This window comes from Garra rufa, chromosome 1, assembly GCF_049309525.1.
Source record: "Garra rufa chromosome 1, GarRuf1.0, whole genome shotgun sequence".
NCBI lineage: Eukaryota > Metazoa > Chordata > Actinopteri > Cypriniformes > Cyprinidae > Garra > Garra rufa.
The window spans coordinates 37,275,107-37,300,620 of record NC_133361.1 but is presented as its reverse complement, the minus strand read 5'-3'; the positions used below and the strand labels follow the sequence as shown (position 1 = coordinate 37,300,620).

General features: G+C 41.4%; 1 protein-coding gene across 1 annotated transcript in view; it reads right to left on the bottom strand.

Moving 5' to 3' along the window:
- Positions 1–426: 426 nt before the first annotated feature.
- Positions 427–25,514, bottom strand: part of tnrc6c1 (trinucleotide repeat containing adaptor 6C1) — a 68,479-nt gene continuing 43,391 nt past the window's right edge. Inside the window, exons 5-23 of the mRNA XM_073832448.1 lie at positions 12,422–14,812; positions 11,582–11,776; positions 11,105–11,268; positions 10,757–10,834; positions 10,482–10,539; positions 10,259–10,407; positions 10,023–10,154; positions 9,709–9,852; positions 9,450–9,569; positions 9,263–9,346; positions 8,897–9,143; positions 8,541–8,705; positions 8,255–8,443; positions 6,920–7,069; positions 6,514–6,615; positions 5,811–6,026; positions 1,745–1,818; positions 1,516–1,655; positions 427–1,444 (exon numbers count right to left, since the gene is read on the bottom strand). Coding sequence (XP_073688549.1) covers positions 1,057–1,444; positions 1,516–1,655; positions 1,745–1,818; positions 5,811–6,026; positions 6,514–6,615; positions 6,920–7,069; positions 8,255–8,443; positions 8,541–8,705; positions 8,897–9,143; positions 9,263–9,346; positions 9,450–9,569; positions 9,709–9,852; positions 10,023–10,154; positions 10,259–10,407; positions 10,482–10,539; positions 10,757–10,834; positions 11,105–11,268; positions 11,582–11,776; positions 12,422–14,812 — 5,186 coding nt within the window. The 3' untranslated portion in view covers positions 427–1,056. The remainder of the gene's footprint in view (positions 1,445–1,515; positions 1,656–1,744; positions 1,819–5,810; positions 6,027–6,513; positions 6,616–6,919; positions 7,070–8,254; positions 8,444–8,540; positions 8,706–8,896; positions 9,144–9,262; positions 9,347–9,449; positions 9,570–9,708; positions 9,853–10,022; positions 10,155–10,258; positions 10,408–10,481; positions 10,540–10,756; positions 10,835–11,104; positions 11,269–11,581; positions 11,777–12,421; positions 14,813–25,514) is intronic.

Below are 25,514 nucleotides of genomic sequence, written 5' to 3'. Positions count from 1 at the left end.
GTCATTTAGGAAAAGAAAGTAGTCCATCTGAAAAAAGTGTTTCCTGTACAGTTTTTTTTTCATCGTGAGCAGTGGTTAATATATTCCTCAGCTGTCCACGTGTCCTCTCAGCTTAAGAAGAAATGCCTCAAATGTGCAGAGGGATACTTGTCCGTCCTTTCCGAGGACAGATGGCAACCGAGGGAAACAGGAAGGACGAATGCGCGTACGCTGCGGCTGTACGGTGCCCGCCAGGGGACACCTTCGGTTCACTTATGTTTGTCGTGGCCACGACATAATATCACGTTCCCACGAGTTAATATGACGTTCCCACGAATTAATATCTCGTGGCCACAACATAATATCATGTTCCCACGAGTTTATATGTCGTGGCCACGACAAACATAAGTGAACCGAAGGTGTCCCCTGGCGGGCACCGTACTGAGATCGAAACCATGACAGTCCTGGCTCAGAAAATGAGAAAATGTGCAATTCTCAAGATGAGTTTCTTCAGAGTACAAATGGAGTTGAACTGATCAGCAGTTAAGGCTAAAGTTTAGTGCTGTGAATTAATCCAAACGATCCAACTGAAAAAAGCCATGGATCCAGTCGAAAAGACAGGGAGTAGTTGGTTTGGAATGACGCACGTTTCTTCGAAGAGAGGGCGATATGCTGTGATTGGGCTGACAGGATGTGCTCGCGCCAGAGGAATTTTAAAAAATGGCAGCTTGTCTCGTCGGTTTGTAGTAAAATACACTTTCACACTGGTATCAGTTATTAGAGAAAAGTCTCGGTAAAGGTTCACTTCTCTTTTAGTCACGGTTCTTCGTAAGAAGTCTATAGAATACTGTAACCCAAGCCTAATGATCAAAATAACACATGAAAAGACGCAAAACAAAAACAAAAAAAAGAAGAGGAAGAAGGTCAGCAGCCGCTATGCAAGTGTGGCCTCAGCCTCCTGTCTCTTGGTTTTTCACAGTTCCACTGACGTTGATTATCGCCAAATGATTTGCTTGGTTTTTGCTCGTGAAGGTTCATGTTTTGCTGCGCTTAGGGGGTTTCGAGCGCTTGGCACTCTCACATGGACTCTCCGCTCAGCAGGTCTCCAGGAAGCAGCGTATTGATTGGGGTGGGGCTGCCCACCACTCGGCCGTCCTCGGCGCTGGGCGGCCCCCACAGGCTGGAGTACTGCGGTACACCCCCCCACAGCAGCTCGTTGCTCGCCTTGCCGCCAGAACCTGTTCCGCCTCCTCCTCCTCCGCCTCCTCCTCCGAGACTGCTGCTGTTCCAGTGGCCAATGGGGTGCGTAGCCGCCGTCCCTCCGCCCCCCAGCCGTGTTTGATTGGTGCCGGGGTTGGCCTGCCAGCTGGTGGTGGGCGTAAGGGACTGACCCTGTGCAAAGAAGCGGTTCACCTCCTCTTCTCCAGCAAACTCTGCCAGTATAGTGGTGTTTCCCAGAACACACCTGGAAAGAAGGGAGAACCTGTTATGATACAGATACTTCAAAAAGAAGACATCAGTGAAACATTTACATACATGTGTAGGGACTTCTGGGCTTTGGCTGCCTCCTCTTTAGAACTGTAGCGCACCACGGCATTGCCCTGCGTCAGGTTGAGATGGAATGTGATGAGCGGGCCGTGTTGCATGCAGAGTGTCCGCAGTGTTGAACCATCAATCTAAACGCCACAGAACAGAAAGAGGGTTAGATAACACTGCATACGATTAGCTAAGAGATCAATGAATATAACAGTAGCCACAAGCATACCTGTGGTGTGAGGTTTCTCAGAACCAACCAGCTAGTGCTCCTGCTGGAGCTGTCTGTACTCCACGTGGTACCTGCTTTGTGAGAGAAATAATTATTTAATGCTGTGATAAAATTTTCTTATAACAGTCCATTATAACCACTGCAACAGAGTCTAAGCAATAAAGTACCATGTACACTACAGTTCAAAACGTTTTTTTTTTTTCAGCAGGGCTGCATGAAATTGATTAAAACTGATAAAGACATTTGTAATGTTACAAAAGATTTCTATTTCAAATTTCTTTTGAACTATTCACCAAACCATGTGACACTGGAGACTGGAATAATGGCTGCATTAAATTCAACTTTGCCATCACAGGAATAAATTACATTTTAAAATATACTGAAGTAAAAATGTTATTTTAAACTGTAATAACATTTTACAATACTACTGTATTTTTGCATCTTTGGTGAGCGTGAGAAAATTCCAATGGCTATGTAAATTGTTTCACCCTTTTTAAACATTTTTTTATGTGACCCTGGACTACAAAAACAGTAATATGGGTCAACTGTCTGACATTAACTGACATTTATACATTATCTGAAAGTTAAATAAATAAGCTTTCCATTGATGTATGATTTGTTACAAATACATCTATCATCTACAATACAACTATCTGGAATCTGAGAGTGCAAAAAAATCTAAATGTTGAGAAAATCACCTTTAAAGGTCCCATATTGTCAAAATCGAAATTTCCTGGCATTTTTCATGATAACTGAGGTCTAGGGGCTATGTAACTACCATATGAGTTTCAAAACAGTCAATCCACAGTAAACTGCACACAGCCTGCTTAAAGTAGCTGTTCATTTTCACGAGCCGCTGTGACTTCCGTAACGATGTGACGTCCGATCTACTCAGTCACCGCCTTCAGTCACCACCCCGAGCACCAATCACGTCCCACCCTCCTTTTGTCAAACCCAGACAACATCGCGTCCATAACATTGCTAAGCAACAACAACACGAAAACTAATCTAGAAAACCCTGTTCAGTCGATAGATGTTGAAACTACATCATTGCACAGGCTTCAGAACAACGTGAATATAAGAGACCAGAGGCACGTCAACTTCAGCCTCTTTCACACAGCGATTCCGGTAAATACACGGATAATGTGTCCCATGATTTGTTCCGGAGTTGTTTAATTTGGTTCATTCACGGTTGTTTTCCGGAATCTGTGCGTGCTTTACACACAACCCATAAAGACATGTAACGTTTGGATGTGAGATGTAATGCGACGCGTACGATTCACTAAACTGAAACTAACCTGAACAAACTGTGCTTCAGCGCTGATAGTGAGGAGCTGGCTCTGTCTGATCGCCGCTTCATTCCACTTTGCACGTATTTTTTTGTTGTGAAGAGTCGCATGATAACGTGCATCATCACTACAACTCTGCCTTTATGGTTCTGGCTTTTGTTCACACAGCGCTCGTTCCCGTAATTTTCCAGAATCAGCGCGCATTGTGAAAGGGGCTTTACTAAAGCAACAGTTATGTAGCTTACTGCATTCGGTGTTTGAAAAAGAAAAAACATTAATGATCATTCTGAAATATCCTGTTGAGTATCAGCAGGCTAGGCTCTCTCCATGGCTCTGGGTTCAGCTACAACGATACATGACCGTAGTTACCTGTGATTGGCCTGGCTGTGCGTCACTCAGAAAACAACAGGCCAATCAGAAGAGAGGCTCATGAATATTAATTAGATGGGCCAAAATCGACCTGTTTTTGACAGAGCTCCTAAAAAAGGAGCTGTAAAAATATATTGAGATGGATTTTGGCACTTATACTGCAGATATATATTCTTAAGGACATCAACGACTAAAATAAACCTCCAGAAATGTGTACAATATGGGACCTTTAAAGTTGTTCAAATGAAGCTCTAAGCAATGCATGGAACATGATCTTTATTTAATATCCTAATGATTTTTGGCGTAATGACTAGGGCTGGGCGATTAATCGAAAAGTAATCGAAATCGACATTCAGAACCTATAATCGATCAAATTTTTCCAGGTCAATTATTTCAATTACTTTCCCTTTAAAAACACTACTGCACGTGGAGTCACGTGACCCCGCTCCGTTACGTTGCGTTATTCCTCCGACATGTCGATGGGGAGCTTAAACAGTATTTATACAGTAAAAAGTATTTACAGGATATACAAGAGTAATTTTATTTAGAAGAGATACTGCTTATTTTCTACTTTTAATATTTATTATTATTTTATAAATAATTTATTTTGTTTCCAAAAGTGCAAGTTATTTATTTTCACTAATTTAAGAAAAATGTGACTTTTCATTTTAAGCAATGTGTGCTTTAATTTCAGTTGTTCAACACTGATGTTCAATAAATAATCATAGATAGTAGATAGTGTGTGCACCCTTCATTCAAAAATCTCTCACTTGTAATATGTGCGCATATTTACTGTACAAAACAGTGAACAGTGAACTATGAGGGCAAAAAAATAAATATTATTTAAATATAATTAAATATAATTTTATTAATGAATAAAATAATCGTTCATTAATCGTAATCGGGTTAAAATGTTCAATTAATCGAGATTTTGATTTTAGGCCAAATCGCCCAGCCCTAGTAATGACCCGTATAATGTATTTTTGGCTATTGCTACAAATATACCTTTGCTACTTAAACGCCTGTTTCGACCGCAGGAAATTTCCCAAGGAACTAGGGACTTTCGGGCAGTACTCGGCGTGTTTCCACCTAAGTAACAGTATCTAAATGAAGTTCCATGTAGAACTTGGGACTAGGGCACTGAACATGCTGATTGGTTGAGTTCCCTTAGCAATGTATTTTAACCACCATTTATTGGCATCATTTTTTTTTAAATATTACTGTTATTGTGTCATGAAATGTAGTTTTAAGAGTATTTTAGGCAAGAATTTGCGGTTTATTTATAAAGACAGTGGCCATTTGAAAATGTGCTTCGCTGATTTCAGAGATGCGAGATGTGTAAATAAATACAATACAATACAATCTTCCATGCCAGTCTTTGACGCATATGTGTGGTGCTGGTGCTTTATCACTGTTCTTACTAACTCAGAAAGTTCTTGGATTTGATCAAAAAGTATAATTTATGTTCTAAAAATGACAAATGTCTTACGGGTTTGGAACGACATGAAGGTGAGTAATTAATGAGAGAATTTTCATTTTTGGCTGAACTAACCCTTTAATATCAGCCTAAACCTGAAAAGCTTTTCAGTATTGACCAGAATTTTTTTTATATCGGGTCATCTTTTTCTGTCATGATGCTGCTTGACAACCCCAATCACCCTTGAATATGATTGTATGGAAAATAAGTTTTTAACATATCAAAATCACATTTTCATACAAAAAAGTCTGGTAAACAACTGCGTTTCAGTTAAATGTCATGAAAGTGTTATCAAGCAACAGAGGGGGAATGTTGACTAACACGCGCCATATGCGAGACCACAAAACAGCACTCGCTATGCCGCCAGAGCCTGTGCTCGCAAAAGCGCCAACCTTTCCAATCCACACCTCACCTGACCCCCCCCCCCCCACACACACATTTTGACTAGCGTTAACACCCACATAAAACAGTCAACTGACAATTCAACTGCCGTTTCAATACACCCACACCTTCACCTAAGAATAGCTGTGTAAACACATATCTGCTTGGGATTAAACTGCGCCTTTAACACACACACACACACACACACACACACACACACACACACACATGTTGGGTTTACATGTTTTATGGGGACATTCCATAGGCGTAATGGTTTTTATACTGTACAAACCGTATTTTCTATGGCCCTACACCTACCCTACACCTAAACCTAGCCCTCACAGGAGATTGTGCACACTTTTACTTCCTCAAAAAAACTTATTGTGCATGATTTATAAGCCTGTTTCCTCATGGGGACCTAAGAAATGGGGACAAGGTCAAAATTTACTGGTATTACTATCCTTGTGGGGACATTTGGTCCCCATAACGTGATGAATACCAGGTACACACACACACACACACACACACACACACACACACACACACACACCTGAAGAGTAGGAGCTGCTCCAACCAGCCACCAGGCCCAGGGTGTTTCCGCCCCACGTGGACGAGGGCTTTGTGTTGGTCAAGCCTGGAGGTGGCCGTGTGGGAGCCGTTGTGTTACGGGGTCCTTGTGGGACTTTCCAAAGCTCGTGAGAGAGAGAAGCCTGGGTATGTGAGATGGGCCCCGGAGACCAAGTGGACTTCATGTCAGACAGCTTACCTGCAGATCAGAGATGTGAAAGTGTGAAAAAGGGCAGAGGAGGAAACACAATAAAACAATACGCCAACTGACATCTTATTTCCTGTTTCTAATTCTGTGCACCCCAGAATTAGACACACAAGTGGTGAAAGGGGTTCTCACAGTAGTCACAGTCACTGAGGTGCCACCGCAAACAGGAAAGAGAGGCCCCAGGGCCCTAAGAGTTTATGTCTCACCACTTCCATCTCACAAAAAAAAGATCACAGATAACCGGTGACCATGCTGCACAAAGGGACAGTGTGTGACTAACACCACTGAAGGGATGTACAGATGAATGTAGGCGGGATAGAGCTCTCTATAGGGGAAAGGGCCACACTCGAGTTGGATGCACTAGATATACAGGTATGCGGCCGCCGTTTGGGGCCCCATGCTAGGTTGAACAGTAAGTGGTAAGAGAAGAGTTTGATGAGCAGGACTGAGGGCAGGAAGGGAATTCTGGGAGTTGTACCTGTGCTGTCTGCCTCGGGGGAGGACAGACTGAAAGAGCTAGTGACTGGCCAATCGCCGGAGAGAGGCAGAGCCTCACCCTGTGAGGAAGTTGGGGTGGAACCTGCGATGTGTCGCGAACAAAGCAGGCAAAGTGGAAATCAGAAAAATAACGTATGTAGAGAATATAAAGAAAAACTAAAGGAAAAAAACCTAGGGCAATCTTAGTGATTGTATTATGTGAAAAACATTTAGACATTCTAAATAAAAAGAAAATATGAAGTAAAAAAAAAAACTGTCTAGTTAAAAAATATTTAACTTGACATGGTGTTATGGGATTTATTCAGGCGTTGTGGTTCCAGTGTCATCTGACAGAAACGTCAATAATAGATATTTTCTCTGAGAGGAAAATGTGATTTTGCTCTTACCTCCACTCCTGTCTCTCAGCAGGTAGCGGTTCACATCCTGAATGTTGGTATTGATGGTGGGCCCACTGGGAACACTTCCTGGGGTCACATTAGGGTCAGTCTCAGGGTCAATATTCTGCAGTCCTTTCCAGGGCACTCCTGGACAAAACTCTGAGGGATTTCATACAAATCAGATCAGTTGAGACACATTGTGTAATACATAAAATATTAAAAAAGGCATGTATGTATGTACAATAGTCACTACGGTTCAAAAGTTTGGGGACAGTACATTTTTATCTTTTGAAAGAAATTCTTACTTTTATTAACCAAGGATGTGTTAAATTAATAAAAAGTGATAGCATAGATTTACATTACAAAAACCATTATTTTATATTGTAATAACATTTTGCAATATTACTATTTTTTCTGTATTCTTGATCAAATAAATGCAGCCTTGATTAGCATAAGAGACTTCTTTAAAAAAACATTACAAGTCTTACTGATCCCAAACTTTTGAGTGGTAGTGTATAAAATAATAGAAAAACATAATATACTTGATTATTTCCTTTTCCTTTTTTTTTTAAACATTAGTTTGTCAAGTAGTTGAATAAGTCCACATTTATCATGGTGAACTACACCTGTGGTTACTCTGCTGGACAACTAGTCACTTAAAAGTCATTTTGAAAAATGTATTTATTTTTTGCAGATGTTACTTGGTTTGATGTCATTTTAATCTAGTGTAATGACATTCAAATGGTTTGTGTAAAAATGATCAAAAGTATCCAAACTATTTTAAATCTGCTACAGGTTTATAAGCAAAAAAATAAATAAATAAAAAAAAAAAAAAAAATTAAAAACATTCAAAAAAGTTTTAGTTCACTTCTGAATTAAAATTCACTTATAATTTACTCACCCCCACGTCATCCAAGATGTTCATGACTTTCTTTCTTCGGTCGAAAAGAAATTAAGATTTTTGTAGAAGACATTCTAGGATTTTTCTCCATATAGTGGACTTTGATTGGGATCAGCAGGTTGAAGGTCCAATTTTCAGTTTCAAGCTTTAAAGGGCTCTACACAATCCCAACTGAGGAATAAAGGTCTTATCGTCGACTTCACACAAACTGCAATTTGGACCTTCAACCTGTTGATCCCCATTGAAGTCCACTATATGGAGAATAATCCTGAAATGCTTTCCTCTAAAACCTAAATTTCTTTTCAACTAAAGAAAGACATGAACATGGATGACATAGGGGGTGAGTAAATTATCAGAACATTTTTATTCTGAAGTGAACTAATCCTTTAATGCTTTCATAATCCTACTAGCCCAAAGAGATTTTAGAGATGCCAGTTAGTCACCTGGAGGCCAGTTGACATTGGTCCCATTGGAGATCTTGTCATTGGTGTTCTTTCCCTGACCCCAGCTATCATGAGGTGCCAGGGGGCTGGCAGGAGACTCAGAGCTGGAAATCAGATTGTAGGGACTGTAGGAGTCATCCAGTGGGGGCTTACTTGGGGGACCCAGATTGGGGCCTGCAGAGATGGCACCTGTATTATATTGGTGATATGGAATTTCATCAGTATCCTGGCTAATATTACCTACTATGCCACATATTCACAATATGTGAATGTGTACCATATGTACCATGCTTGCTGAAGTTGGGCTCCATTGGAGAGGAGTTTCCAGAGAGGTTCTCCATGGAGTTTGGGTGTGTCCACTGTGACAGGCGTGACTGAGGCTGAGGAGAGTCCTTAATGGACAGGCCACCCACATCCATGCAGTTTACATTCATGTTAGGGTTCAATCCAGCTACAATCAAGAGAAGAACATATGCAACAATCAGTGGTGTTGAATATAAAAACATTATGATTCAGACCTATCTTCCAATAAATCATTTGGGTCAATTTGTGAACCAGTTATGTTGACTTATTTAAAAGAAAAGATGTTGGTAAAGAAGTGCTGGTAGGGTAGAAGGAAATAAGTTTTGGTAGGGTACTCACAAATAGGGTAGGGTGAGAAGGAGTTTGGAGAAGACTGCGGCTCTTTGGTCTGAAGATCGGAAACAGAGAGGCTGGAGGCCTGGGGATGGGTTGGAAATGTGTCCAGAGCTGATTTGCCTGCGTTGGGGTGCAGACCCGGGTGTGAGGTTTGTGGCTGCTGCTGTTGTTGTTTCATCAGCAGAGCCTGAGCCAGCTGCCGCTGGTGCTGCTGGATCTGTTGCTGCATGTTATTGATTGTACGTGCAACCTGCAAGAAGACATGTGTGTGATTTTTACAGAAGTGTGATATTAAAACTAATCAGTATTGAGAATTGTGACATTTTAATGATATCAAGTTGACACTAGTTGCTGGAATGAACTGCTCACTTGCTGCTCTTGCTGTCGGATGGGGCCAGAAACACTGCGCTGTGCCTGCAACATCTGCTGCTGAATTTGTAAACGCTGGTACGCCTAAGATCAAAGTGACAAGTTTTTATTAAGATGAGAAACTAGGAGTAAAAGCTTTCTGACAAAAAAAAAAAACATTCCTTATTTAAGGATAAGATGCACTTACCAGTTGCAGCTGATAAAGTTGGTTCAACAGGGTCATATGCTGAGGGTTTATTGGTGAGGTTAAAAGTGCAGGGTTGAGACCAATGTTTTTTGCTGCAAACTGTAAAAGCTGTGCTTGAACCTGTCAGTAAACAAAACAGTCAGATTTCAGCATGATTTCATCACTCCCACATTTACTCAAGAAGTGAAAAACTATGTGTCACCGAATGAAGCCAGTGTCACAACAAGGTGCTGAACTACAAGCATCTGTATTTGCACACCTGAGGGCTGAAAAACTGAGGCACTTGAGCGCGTAGACTAGGCTGGGACGAGTTGAGAGGTGGCACTGACGGCTGGGGAGGAGGCTGCTGCTGCAGGGCCCGGGCTTGTGCTGCTCCGCTACTACCAAACACTCCACTCTGCATCTATGCAAACACACACAAAACAACCCAATCTGATTTAGACTTTGAGGACATGCTCAGAGCTATCTCTCATCATACTGCCTGGGCAATAAAGACAGCATCTTGAAAGCCAGGTTGATGATGATTAGCACAATGCTGGAATGTTAAATATACATGGATCTTCATAGACCCACCTGTCTGTTGTTCAAGTTTTGCATTGCAACTCCAAGGCTCTGGCCAGGGAGTGCAGCACTACCCAATGGGAGCTTCAGGCTCGGAGAAGGCATAAACGGTGAGGTTTGGGCATCATCTGCTAGCCCAGCATCCTAGGGTAGGTAAGGCAGATAACAAAATAAATAAATGCAGCACAATTTGAAGTCTCCATTATGCAGTAACTAGGAATGTGCTGATACTCGTGAGAAGCACATACCTTGTCCAAGAAGGGGGGACGATCTGAGGAGGATTCTTTGGAGATGACTGAAGGCCTGCAGCCCATTGGTTTATTGACTAGGCCGTTGTTGTAGTCAGAGATTCCCATCCCCCGTTTATCTAGTTCGCTCTTCTTCTCCAACAGGGCGCCTACCACACAAACGATAGTTGAATACAATATTCTAGCAGAGAAGTTTTGAAGACATTGAAGGTTTTACACCTACTCATGGCCTGATCCAAGTTCATGTTGTTGCTCTTGAGAGCCTCTTCTGCAGGGTCTCTCTGCAAAGGCAAACACAAACACTCAGTAAATACCATGTCAACCATTTGCATTGATATTTGTTACAAAGATTAATTTTAATAATTGAATACATTTGCAACTGGATATTTATACTATACGGATAACGCACAATTATCCAGCCAGTATAACCCCAGGGACACAAATCAAATTATATACAGAGGAAGAAATGGTATTTTATGAAAGATCAGCAGTACTCACAGGGAAGCCCATGTCAGTCAGCTGCTTGATGAGACGATTCATTATCCAAGTATCATCCTGTTTGTTTGGGACTTTTCCCTTTAATGAAAAACAGAGACAGATTTACTATTTCTGCAGCATGTAATGCGACTGACATCTACACTAAAGGCATAGTTCACCCAAAGATGAAAAGTCTGTCATTAATTACTCACTCTCATGCCGTTCAAAAGGTCAGAAAGCTCTCGGATTTCATCAAAAATATCTTAATTTGTGTTCCAAAGATGAACGAAGGTCTTACGGGTTTGGAACGACATGCCGGTGAGTATTAATGACACAATTTTCTTTCTTTTCTTTTTTTTTTTTTTTTACCTTTGGTGGGCCCTTTTTGGGTGGGTTGCCCCAGGAGTTGCAGGAGGAGTTGCTCTCTTGAGATGCAGTGCTGTTCCACATGTCACCCTCATCCTGCTCCCACTGCCCTGCAGACAGGCCCATGTCCTCTCTATCACCCCAGCTATCTTGCATAGATTTGGGGGCTGGAGGAACAAAAACACACCTTATTGAAAGTGGCCTTAGCAGAAACACAGATTATCATTTGCAAATGGTTATGCTTACAAACAATATAAATAACTTGTCCTTATTGAGATACCAAAACAGGTATAATCCTGTAGTGCATTTTTACATCAACAGGGGGCTCTGTTGTTACACATTTCAAAGCTCTGATCACTACCACCTGACCAACATAGGTCTACAACACCATATAACTGACACAGAATAAGTGCATGTGACTTTTTAAAAATCACATAAAATAACTTAAAGCAACTGAAAATGTCAGTTTATGAAACTAACCAGGTTTGCAGGGGGCAGATCCAGGAGGTCCGCTGCCTCGACTATAGACCTCAGGGCCATTATCACCCCAGCTGCCGCAGCCACCTGGGGGTTTACCCCATGCTGAAGTGCCATTGTCCACACTTACTGGAGGGGCGGCTGGCTCTCCCCATGAGGGCTCAGGTTTTGAATGGACATTTGACATCTCACCCCATCCTGTAAAGGAATACAGAAAAACTCAGGAAAAGTGTGCCTTTAGGTTTCACTGCATCATAAGCCATATACTAAAGTGCTCTTGAGGCTGGCAACATGTAGTATATACAGCCTGGTCCAAAAGTTTATTTTCTATTTTGCATTTCTCACATAACAATTGGAGTACAAAGTTTGATAAAGAAATTAACATTTAACAAAGACATTTTAATTAAAAGTTTTTTTTTCCTCAAAATCAAATGTCCATTTATATGCTCCTCTGTCTTAAAATGGAATAATAAGCTGCAATATTTAATGTCTGTTCAGTTCTTGGCACAAGGGAGATCTGAGGGTGCCATGTTAAATACAGCTTTGGCAGAGGGAGTGCAAAGCTACACACAAACAGCAGAGGGCGTCTGGTTTGTTCCAAGAATCCTGCTGAGGCCTAGTGATACTCCCCACAGATGGCGACCCAACTCTAATTACACACTTCCTCCTGGCTCAAACACTGTGCTGAACTACACTTGTAGACAGAATGTAAATACTATTCTGATGACTGATTTACGTGAACATTTCTATTTGTTCTGCTAGCATTCAAACAAAAGTGTAGTGATACATTTAAACCTGGTAAAGGTTATTGACAGCTTATGTCAAATTAAAAAGTCTTCTTACCTGGATTCATGTGTGTTGTTCTATTGTGAGGTGGCCCTGTTTGATGTGGGCCAGCGTTATCAGGGGAAATATGATTATTGTTTGAATTTGGCCTGTGTGGGTCTGAATGGCTGTGGGTCTGCATTGGAGGCTGGTTATGGTGGGGATGATGATGATGGTTGTTGGGTACATTGTTGGCATTGCCAGGTCCTGGTTTGCCTTGAATGCCAGGGTTATTCCTGTCCCAGAGATTGACTGTCTTGTTGTAACTGCTTGGGTCTCCCCAAGCTGAGGTACCATCATCGATCTCCATCTTGCGCCGGATGGAGTGTGGAGAGGGCTCCTCCCATCCAGTGGGCTCTCCAGTATGGTCAGGTTTAACACCTCCACCATTTCCTCCACTCCAACCAGAGCCACTCTGCTTTACAGAGCTAGGACCTCCCCAAGAACCCATACTTCCACCGCCACTATTGCCATTGGTGCCCTCCTGGGGCTTGTTATTCCATCCTTGTGATTGCACACTGGAGTGTTGTGCATCTCCCCAATTTCCTCCTACTGACGGGGCAGGCTTTCCCCATCCTCTGGAGCCCTCATTCCAGCTGGTTCCCTCTCCCTCCCAGGTAGAGCTGGAGGGACCATTTTTCTTTCCATCTCCAGGTTCGCCCCATTCTCCTCCAGACCCGCTTTCTCCACTAGGTCCATTGCCCCATCCGTGAGAAGTTTTGGGCACCTCAGTCCAGCCCTGTGGTTTGGCTTTAGCGTGACTGTCTTCCCAGGTAGGAGATTTCTCCTCTGAACCCCAAGTCTGACCACTTTTCTGCAGGTTGCCGCCTGGACCTCCAGCTGGGGTACTGCCCCAACTTCCTGGACCACTGGAAGGTTTCTTGTTGCTGGGAGGATCTGCCCAACCAGAGCTAGGCTGGGGTGATGGCATGGTTGTGCCCCATCCAGGTGCAGCTCCACTGCTGGGGCCCTCGTTCTTGCCCCCAGAGTCAGGTCTGGATGTAGTGCCAGAGTTTGGGTTGGCACTGCCAGAAGTTGGTGTTGGTCCTACATTGGCTGCATTTGAGGATGAGCCCCAGGCGTCAGTTCCAATGTCATTCTTACTGTTGGAGCGTGCAGCTTCTTCGGTCTCCCAAGCGGTGTGCTGACGCACTGGTGTTTGTCCCCAGCCTGTGTTGCACAGAACCCGAGGGTCCATATCCTGGGCAGGCAGAACAGGGGAAGCCTCATCTCTTGATGAGCGGACCCTCCTGTGAGGATTGCATTCCATGCTGTCGCTGCTTCCCTCACTGGCTGGGGCATTGGCCCCACGACCCCAAGAATTGAGCTGCTGCTCTTGGGTGGGAGAGCCTGAAGAATCCCATCCTTTGGCCTCACTGTTGGAATGCTTCCCCCAGTCTCCAGTTGAGGCAGCTTGTCCCCAGCCAGAAGTGCCTGAGGCCCCTCCTTGACCCCAGCTGCTCCCTGAGTCCCAACCAGAGTCTTTTGAGCCACCACCAGACTTTTGAGCATCTCCATTACCCCAAACAGGTTCTTCATCCCCATTGACCTGCGAGGCTCCTCCTGGATTTTGAACAAACGAGCCCATGCCTGCAGGCCCAACCCCCCAGTTAGGCAGGCTGTGGCCAGGGCTTCTGGGCTCTTGCTTAGTGTGATTTGGTCCATCAGTGTTAAGGTTCTGAGGTTCGGAGCTGAAAGACACATTCGTGGATGGGGTGGAGTGTGGCTCTGAGGAGTCACCGGGCACAATGCTACCCCATGTGGTGCTGCCATTGCCACTGCCACCATTACCTGCAGAATTTCCATTGGCACCACCTATACTGCCACTGCTGCTAGGGCCCTGACTGGGCAGAGTGCCCGGTGGGCTACAGAGATTAGGAGGAGGAGGGTTGCTTCCTCCAGAGCTGCCGCCACCCATGCCGGTCCCTTCATGCCCCAGAACTGGCCAGGCAGAGGGGTTGGCGTTGGGGTTTAAGTTCAAGTTAAAGTTAGAGGAGCCCCAACCCCTGGCTCCCATTGATGTGCTGGAGACTTCATTTTTCCCTTCTCCTCCACTGGCAGGAGATGGGCCAGAGCCCCAGCCTCTGCTGGCCCCACCCTGACTAGAGAGTAGACCTCCTGAGTGGCTGGCATTGGCTTTGCTTGGGTGATTGGCGGAGAAATGGCCTTGCTGGCCAGCTCCTGTGGCCATGCTCATGCTGCTGATGTCACTGATACTTTCAGTGTCCAAGGGGCATCCTGCAGGGGCGTGGCTTTCTTTGCATGAAATGGAAGGCCACGCTTCCGTATCGCGCTCGTCAATAATCAGTGGATCCCAGCCGCTGCAGCTGTTGGTAGAGGCTGTAGTGGCACTGCGATTGGGGGATATATTCTCATACTGGGCTGCCAGGCCACTCTGTGGGGGCAGCTCTACAGGAAGAAAGAAAAAGAAAATATTGAAATACTGTGCCTGTAAACTACATTAATTTCACTCATTCAGATAATCACTCAAAACAAATGCAGTTTTTATACGTTATGATAAAATACACTATATGCAAACAGAAATATTACAAGAGATTTTAATTAGATTATAAAAAGTTTTGATATTTAGGAAAATATTAAAACATTTTGATACAGAATTAAATTTATACAAATGCAGACAAATGAAAAGTTCCCAGAAGTTTTACATTTCACTTGAAAAAAATATTTATTTATCTAAATGGCCATTTACTGCAAGATCTGGCTAGAATGATCAAAACATTTTTTTCCTGGCTTGCTTTAAGACACGGTAGCTATGGTCATAACTTAACTTGAGAATTAAAAATGTATATCACAAACATGCACCAATGACTGCATGTGTTGGTTCACATGTATATGCTAGCCTGGAGTCATTATATTTCACTGCTGTCACCGCAAAGCTTTGCTTCTCCCAACCACAAGCATCTCCCTCTGCTGGACTGACAGATTACAACCACAGACTTTGCTTTCAAAGAAATATGTTCATTCTAAATATGACACATTGATAACAACATTGAATGCAGCGCAAATGCCCACATATGGATACCAGGATCCTGTTGTGTTAATTAGCTGGCAACGCTGCCCAACCTCCTGGCACTCGCTCAACTCTGTTGTTGTTGTTTTTGTGTGGCTTTCCATGCGCAGGCACGGCTCAGTCTGTGTCAGATCTGAGCAAAGCGGCAGTGCTCGTGCACACCAGGCTTTCTGTCAACCACGCAAAAAAAGCACTTTCAACTAAAGATAAGGGAGGGAGTCTATTAAAAGAGAGGATAGTGTGTTTCCAACACAAACGTTGTCCTTCTGTAGAGTCACTGCGTAGTAAAGGACGCCATTTTATCAAATCTGAACTGAAGCCAAAAAAGCTTAGAGCTGCCGTCAACATCTTACAACGTCTCGCTGAAGAAAGCTTATCAGATGAGCGCAGCAAACCTCTGCCCTGCATTAATCTCTAACATGCAATGCAATAGCTTCAGGGATTTGCGTTCTCTTTGCAGTTATACGAATGCTACGCTTCCAGATCAAACAGCAGCAGTACAGCAGAGAGCAAAGCAAAGGAAAAGCCTGTTATCAGCGCGTGGAGCATCGTACTACGAGATTGGAGGGGGTGGGGTCGCAGAGAAGTGGAAAAGTACCTGAGGAGAGATGTCGCCCGACCATCCTGATAGAAGCGCTAGGCTGCGTGCAGAGCGCTGGCCATCCCTGTTACAATATGTCTGCTGCTCGCGAGGCTTCCGAGGCTCATTTTTGAAATGCTGCCAAGGAGCTGCAGCTCAGTGCGCGAGCGACCGCCCCGTTCGTCCCACACGGCTTCGGTAGGATCCGATCTCTGTTCCCTCGCCCGGGCTTTATTTATATCTACCTCTATTCCTGATTCGGAGAGGAGACTCTCTCGTGAGGGAGGGGAAACGGGGTTGCATGTGAGTTGAAGGTTAAAGCCAAGAGCATTCCGTTGTACCATTAGGAGGGAGGAAAAACAAAACAAAAAAAGAGGGATTCCTTTTCTTGTGTGCCCCTCTTCTCTTTCATGCTTTCAAACTGTCACAAAACATTTAGCCGAGACCATTCAGGCTGCAATTAGCACCGCTGCTCACAATAGAGCGAGCTGAATAGATGCACAAAAGCAAGCCAGCCTCAGAGCATAGGCTGCACTGCAAGGACTGTGCATACACAGCAACAGACACACAGACACAGAGGTCCCTGTCATACCAGCTGATTTTAAACATACGGTTTTCTTGTAATATTAAAAGTACAGTGGGTGTGTTAAGTTGTAGCTCTGCATACCAGAGGTGCGGTCCCAAGTTTAGAGGAAAACAACACTTCAATGGCTGAATGGGAAACAGGATAAACGCACCAAATGAGGCTCACATGGAGGCGGGCAGGTGGCCAAGGGCTAAATATCTGTGCAGAGTGTGCCCGCGCTTTAATGATGCAGAGGAGAGAGAAAGACGACCGGAAAGCACGCATGCTGGGAGGAAAGAAGGGATGGCTCCAGTACTGAAGAGAGATAGAAACACCGAAAACGAGATGAACATTTACAAAAGCACATTAGCTCTTGGCATCAAGGAAGGCATTGTTTACAAATGATCCCAGCGCCTCCCATACACACAATACACCAAAGTCCGAAGAGAACAGACTTTTATTATACTCCCAACTCAAAGCCAGCTTTTTCCAGCCAAATATGCAATGATGTAATCAAAGCCTCATTATTGATTATTCCCTTGCCTGCAAATGACCCTTTTATGAAAACCCCAAACAAGGTTAAGTTCACTACCTAAACAGTTATTGGTTGGTTTTGTTTGTGTCTTTCTGTAGTAACTCTTACTACAGAAAGAGTTAGAACACCAGAGTACTGTACAGACAACATGAAGGAGTTTACCATCCCATGTTGGACCAATTTCTGCCAGTTAATATTCAGCACAACAAACATCCGAAGACACAGTGACACTAACTCTACTCAGATTTATCTAAAACAGCATAACATGCTGTTTGCAACATTGAAAAACATCCTTTAAAACAAAGTGGATACCAATTTATTACTATGATTAGAGGTCAGCCATTGTTACTTATAAATCTCATGAGAAATGCACACAAAGTTAAGCCTAAAGCAGTGTATTAGCTGTACTAATCTTTAATTAAACTGAAAATTAGAGATACTGATACCGAGAACTGATCCGATACCTGGGTGTGTATCTGTATATACAGCTGTAGATACTACTATCCCTGTATGAATTGATGCTATTATTTTATGGTGTGCTTCAGACTTATCCTTTAGTTCACTGTATACATTTGTTCATGTTTTATTAGAGTATTTTTAATTATCTGACATACATTTGACAGTAATTTTTTTTTATATAGTTAACAGTACTAGTGGTTTTCTGACAGTTTTATAACAGACTCTGGGCAGAATTTGAAATATTCCCACTACAGTAGTCAACATTTGAAGTGGATTAAAACCTTTCAAAGTTATCCTAATACAAGAACTTGGAATTGTTTTGGTTTTAGAACAACTTTAATGAAAGGTTTGATCCACTTCAAATGTTGACTACTGTAGATCTCGCAGCAACCTTATTGTGCGGTGAATTCAAATGCTTCTCACTTTATCTGGCAGCAGTAACAGTGTCGCAAAATCAACTTTGGCTCCCAAATACAGCTGTTCTGGGCTCGTGCAAGTTTGTTTGCGTTGCGGTTCGAGCTGATAAATGGTCAGCGCTGCGCTGCTGGTTTAGTTCGGTTTAGTTTTGTTTGCCGTTTCTCATCTGCAAGTGTCACGCGCTTCAGTACGAGTAGTAAACACAAATGCGTGTCTGCGTCATTCATTAACACAGAGACATGCAGAATTCATATTTAAATGATCATTTTGTGGCTTAACATTTACAAATACTAATCCATAACACAGTCCTACATAAGAGACATGTCGCCGTCTTACTGGCTGGTTGGTCCAGTCTGAAATACTGCCAAACAGCGGACATACTGCTAGCACGTTTTTATTTCTTCTTCGCTGCTCTAAACAGTGGTTGCTTGTGGCAACACAACACAACTTCCTGTGTTTGCATTGTGAGCAGCAAAGAACTGACTTTCGATTTGCAGCGTTAAGCAAAGCTAGCGGGCACAACCAGGTATCGGATCGGTACGTGGGTTCAAGTACTCACTGATATCGACGCTTGAATTTTTTTGTGGTATCGGTGGCATTTTCAAAACTAGTATCGGAATCAGAACAACCCTACTGAAAATATCAAGTGCGTATATGTAATAACTCACCCAATAATACAATTACCTAAAACTACTCTATTCATGCCATACTAAAACTGCACTATTACTAAATTTTTGATCAATATAAATGTTCACTTGTTTTATTTTATTAATATTTATATGCGCTTATAGTTTTTGTATATTACATTTTTTTTTAATTCCCAACATGGGAAAATTCGGTTAGAGGTTGTGAATTTCTGTTTCGATTACTTTTCGATTAATCATCCAGCCCAGTTTTATTTTAATTTTGGTTCATTTTACAAAAACTTTTGATGCATTTTTCAATTTTTCTTAGATTTGGTTTTTAATTTTTTCTTTTAAAAAACTTTTTTATTTTTATTTCAGTTAACGTTAGTCAGTTCCAAAACAGTGGACCAATAAGAAGACCACAGAGGCGGGGCAAGCATAGTGAACTTTTGCTTACAATTTACGTAGGTTAGAGGTTGTGAAATTTGGTTTCGATTACTTTTCGATTATTCATCCAGCCCAGTTTTATTTTAATTTGCTTACTTTCTTAATTTTTTTTTCTTAGAAACTTTTGATGCATTTTGTAGACTTTTCTTAGTTTTGGCTTTCAATTTTATCTTTTAAAAGTTTCATTTTTATTTCAGTTAATGTCAGCCAGTTCCAAAACAGTGGACCAATCAGAAGACCACAGAGAAAGCATAGTGAGCTTTTGTTTACAAATTATGTTGGTTAGAGGTTGTGAATTTCGGTTTCGATTACTTTCCAATTAATCATCCAGCCTAGTTTAATTTTAATTTGGTGCATTTTTAAAAAACTTTTGATGCATTTTTCCATTTTTCTTTTAAAAGTTTTCAGTTAACATCAGCCAGTTTCAAAACAGTAGACCAATCAGAAGACCACAGAGGCGGGGCAAGTGTAGTAAGCTTTCGTTTACAAATTGCATTGGTTACAGGTTGTGAGAATTTTGGTTTCAATTACTTTTCGATTATTCATCTGGACAAGTTATTTTTTCTTAGTTTAGTTTTTTCAAATTTTTCTTTTAAAAGTTTTCTTTTTTATTTCAGTTAATAATTTCAGTAGTTTCAGTAAGTTGCCAAGGCAACATATCTAATTATTTTATTTATATATATTTATTTCAGCTGAATGTCAGCTCAGTTTAAGATCACTGGAATGTATCGATCTGTGTCTCTTTCTTTTTTGGCTCAACTTTTTATTGCATATTTCTTACAAGATTTAAAAAGAACAATGGGGGACGTTTAGATATGAACATTTCACTAGTTTGTCAGAGATAAATCTCAAGTCTCTCTACCCCTGCTTTCTATTCCTTACTACTCCAATCTGTCTCAATGTTTCAAAAAAATGCATCCTGTATGAATGCAAGCATAAACCATGTCCAAGAGAACAGCACCATATGCTGCCTGTGTTTGTACGTTCATTCATGTACACACAAACAGCAGTGGTACTGTGGGGCGAAAACAGGGGGCTTTGCTGACATCGCCGTTTGTCAGTTGCAAAAACGCTAAGAGTGTGGGGAAGGCCAGCATACATGAGGGTCTTATGCAACAACTCATTCACGGCAGGATGTGACATCAGGAACAGGCAGACACTGGGCGACCACCAGCACTGGACAGCAGGGGGCGACTATAACAGATGATAGCAGAACTATGGCATGACAATAAAAACTCAACAACTAATCATAACCAGGTTACAGCTTGCAGGCAAATGCGATTTTCTGGACCTCAAAAATCCCTGTTTGTTTGTGTGTGTTCTTTGTAAAACAAAGAAACGGAAAGTTAATCGTTTTCAGTTAAAGCCAACTAGTGAGAAAAAATGTTTCAGCTCTTACTTTGAGAAAGGAGAGAGATTTCATACCATTGTACTTAGGGAAGGGAAGTCCTCATTATTATTCCCTGGCCCCTCTCAGCCCAGTCAACTTTACTTCCTGGTCACATCAGTGTTGGCGTTGATAGGATGCATATAAGTGTGTGTGGGTGTGACAGGAAAAGAGAACGAGCGAAAGTTTTTGTGGCTGGGACCAGTGCCAGCGCTCAGGTCTGTTTGGCGGCTCGGGGGGAAGAGAACACAGGACTCACTGAGGCAAACAGACCCATAATGAGCTGATAATTCCCCTGCAACAGCAGGCCTGTAAGCTGTAATGCACTCCACAGAGCAACTGGCCATACTGAGCAATGTAAACCTCAAAACAACACGCAGAAACAAATACACTAGACCTTAAAGGTGAAGTGTGTCATTTGTGTAACTCTAGCATCAACAAACGCTACTGCAAAATAATATTGAGACTGCTGTATTCAGATACACTTTGACTAGCTGTTTGAAAGGACAGCCCTTAAATCCTCTAATACTCCAATCTGAAATACTGAGTGGTGCCCTGGACTGAAAGACACTGTGAATGCTACTGTCTGATGATTCAGATCACAAGGACAGAAATTATGTGGTAAGAGACTATAAAATGCTGAGACACTCCACTGCTACATTTATGAATGAAAGAAATAACACTCAATATGACGATCTTCCTGCCTTACTGGTTTAGATTTAGAAAGCATGCATATTAACTGAACCAACACTAAAAATGCAATTTAGGGGAAATGCAATGTGCAATGTTCTTGCGCTTAAATGTGGCGATTACATTGCTGTCTATGCCGATTCAGAAAGCTCTTAGATCATCAAAAATATCTTCATTTTTGTTCCGAAGATGAATGAAGGTCTTACGGGTGAATGTGATTAATTAATGACAGTTTAATGAGTTTTCATTTTTGTGTAAACTATCCCTTTAAGATGTAATCTGATATATACACAAACACATGGAAATGGGGCATCAGGCCACACTAAGTAAAAAAAAAAGCATGGTCTCCTAAAGGTTCTGAAGATAGAAGGCAAAGTGTTTCTGTCCCTTGGGCTGTTTTACATTAGATATCCATGTGACGACTGTAGGAAAGGCGCGGGGGGAGCAAAAGAGACAAGCTAAATGAATACAGCCTCTGTGCTGTTGCTGCTGCCGCTGGCTTAAAGCAGAGCTGTGGGCCATTCGGCTGCATTCCAGTGGCTTCCTGTAAAAACACACACTCGCATAGAAAGCTGGGAGCTCTTATTACTCAATGGGCTCCCAATGTGCATTAAGTAACATTCAGCGGAACCACAGCTCAATGCACGTGCCGGCTCAAAACATACCCAAAAGCAAACTCAACCAGGAGAGGGAGAGGGAGGGAGAGAAGCATGAAAATAAATGCAAGTGTCTGTAGATGTAAAAAACAAAAACAAAACATAAAACCCCAACACAATGCATTTTGGGATTGCCATAAATGAAATGTTGTCTTAACATTATAAGCCATCATAAATAATAATGCTTGGTAATATATGCTATTATTGCTCCCTAACCCTTAGGGGTAAGAATCACAAGGATTATAAAGATTCCTGTTCTACTTACCATTACGCTAGTAGTTTGACGAAGAATAATTTTGGGGGGAAAGTAATGCCACTGCACTGCCAAACAATGAGAAAATTCCATAAATAAATAAATAAACAAATAAAAAAAAATGTAAACAGGTGTGTTTATATTAGGGCTGTCACAACTCCTCGATTTAATTCGAGTACTCGATTTAAAAAAACCCTCGACTACATTTTGGCAGTGTCAAGTAACCAGCAAAATGCTGGAAGTGGCACATCCTGGAGACAAGAATCCGTGAAACACATTAGTAGACTTTTCCAAGGCTGCAGTGATATATTAAACCAATTTAAAAACCATAATAAAGTATAATGCTATTGTGAATTCACAAACGCTACAATTTAATAAAATAAATATACATGCTTTAATTATTTACATGTGTAAATGCTGCTCCACACCAACTGTTATCATTTACATGTGTGGAACACCTCAAACTCCATCTTTGCCATCTATTGCTGTGAATTTGGGTTTATCATGTTAATTTGGGAATGCAACATGCGCCATTTAAATCAGATTTGTAAGGTAAATCATTTATAAACCTATGCAAACTAATGAGAATACATCAATATTTTTCTCAAAAGGCACAATTTCAAAATTAAAGCTCCACATATTTAAGTAATTACAGTAGCTGCAGCATTTTTGTCATTAAGAAATGGCCAAATGTTACAAATTAAGTGGACATTTGAATTATATGTTTAGTCAATATTAAACAAGAATTGCGTTGACGCCCTCTGCAGTCATTTGTTATAATGCATAATGTACATTAGCTCTATTGTTTATAATACATTATATATTTTAACAGTTTTGTTCAATAAAACCACATGCTTATTTGCTTTTGATACTTTATTTGAACTAATTATTATAGTCTCATTGCTGTTATATATGTATTTTAAGTCATTTTAAAAGCTATCGCTTGCTTACGTGTATTTAAAGCAAAAACAATTCAATTAATCGTCAGAATGATCGACTGATTACTCGATTACCAAAATAATCGTTAGTGACAGCCCTAGTTTATATACAGACTTTTTAATGACTTTCAAGTCTTTCATGAGGTTGTGTATTAAATAAGAACTCTAAACAAACAAAAGTAGTAAATGTATTCAATTATTTTCATAAAATAGTACTGACAAAACTGTATCTTTAACAACACAATGCTTTGTAAACAACCAGTCTAGCTATAATGATTTAAGGCTTACAGTATAATCTAAGTTGGAAGTGTTGATAAAAAAAAAAAAAAAAAAAAAACGACTCAGAAGATTCACTAGTTAAGGAATTGGACTGCACTAGTCACCCTGTATTGTTTTGATTCACTAAAAAGAATTGGCTCATATGAGTCAATCATTCAGGAACTGGACTATTAGTTTTATTCACTAAAAAAAGAAGGCCATAAGAGTCATTCATTCGGAATTAGACATTGATTGTGACTGTGCGGTTTTGCTTCACTACAAAGAAGAGTCTTCATAGAGTAACTATGATTCCTAAAAATATAATCTAGGAAGACAGTTCACTAGAAATTGGAAAAGGCTTTGGTCTTGCAACTAGGACTCCACAGCTGAGAAGAACACATGATTCCTTCAGACCATAAGTAAGAGCCAATCAATACTCTGGGAGGAGAGACGAACAGTCCATGAGCCAGCCCATTTATGTGCCATGCCAATCAAAGGAGACTCCTTCTGAATCACGCACATTTACTGTAAGCTGTGAATCACCCCTGCCCACAGAGCTGATCGTCTGCCATCTCTCGCTTTTTCTCTCGAACTCGTTCTTTCGCTCTGCCACTGCAATCGAGAAGCCACAGACACACAGCAGAAGATTGCCAAGTCCACATACAAACTACAACACTCTTGGCACACCCACACGCCTCCAAACACAGGAAGCAGCAAAGCACAACTCAGCAAGACCGTTTCTCTCCATCAAGCTTTTTTTGCCCTGCAAAACAGAGACAGCGAAAAAAAAAAGCATCCACAACTACCTACTGCACATGCACACATGAATAGGCTCAAACAACACTACATAACAAACGAACATGATTAAATGTCAACAGGAGATTTCAACGAGTCCCTGTCTGTGTGATGAACAAATTAGGCTATTTTACTACCTACTGAACCACATCCATTGCTTTTCTATATAAACACGTGTGAGACCAATGTCTTTGGCCATTGTGCCATTCTAAAACTGCACCGCTCAGGTTTAAATAAATTCAACTTTACAAAAAATGCATCTCAATTTAATATGCAAAAGCATGTCCTGTACGAAAGGCCTTTAAAGCACAGCTTGATGCAGGACAATGGAATGTAGAAAGGAATGGTTCTTAAAGGGTTAGTTCACCGAAAAATGAAAATTAGCCCATTATTTACTCATTCTCCAGGCATCCTAGGTGCATATGACTTTCTCTTCCAGACAAATTAGAAGTAACGAAAAATACTGGAGGATTTCGATATAAGCCATGAGGAGAGTAAAGTAAGGAAACTTTGCTTCCTATGCTCCTGTAAACAAACATCGGCCTTTATTCACCCCCGGAGCCATGTAAGGGACTTTTTTTATTATGGATGGATGCACTTTATTGGACTTGTTTTGGACTGATGAAAAGAAACACCCAGCCATGCCATTCTAAAGCTTGGATGTGCCAGGATAATTTTTAACATAACTCCGAATGGATTCGTCTGAAAGAAGGAAGTCATATAGACGTAGCATGCCTGGAGGGTGAGTAAATAATGGGCTAATAAAAATTTTTGGGTGTACTATCCCTTTAAACAATTTTTTTAGCTTGTATAAAATCTCACTATTAGGTCAGCAGCAATAGCCTATAAAGCGCTGTTGCTTGCATCCCAAGTTCGAATTGCTTCTCAAGGACCTTTCCTGATCCCACTCCCACTTTACTTCCTGTCTTCTCTACACTGTCCTATCAAAATAAAGGCAAAAATACCCCCCAAAAATCTCATTATTATGGCTAAATTAGATAAAAATCTCCTAATATGATTCAAATTCCAATTCATAATTTCAAAACCATTCTGATTGGATTTATTTTTGAGTACATAAAGTGAAATTAATCAAAACATTTTTCTATGAGTAAGAGCAATGCACAATACAAGGGGATTAATCGTTACTAATATAAAATGAGTAACCAATGAACACCACCAAGATGGATTCTAACTTCCGTTTGGGTGCTCTCGTGTTCCGGTCTCTATAGAAATCCATGTTAAAACTGGGTAAAAAAGATTGATGGAATTAATTAAACTTAAACGTATTCAATATGTGCTGTTGTTGACTGCCACAGTAACAACAAAAAGCTTAAGGAATTCCCGTAAAGTATTTGTTTTCCGTACCAGAAATCCTGTGTCCAACACTGTATGCATAAGAAAATGAGAATGGCTTGCGTGAAATAATAAAATAAAATGTAATAATGTGTGCTCTTATCATTTTGTGGACAAAATC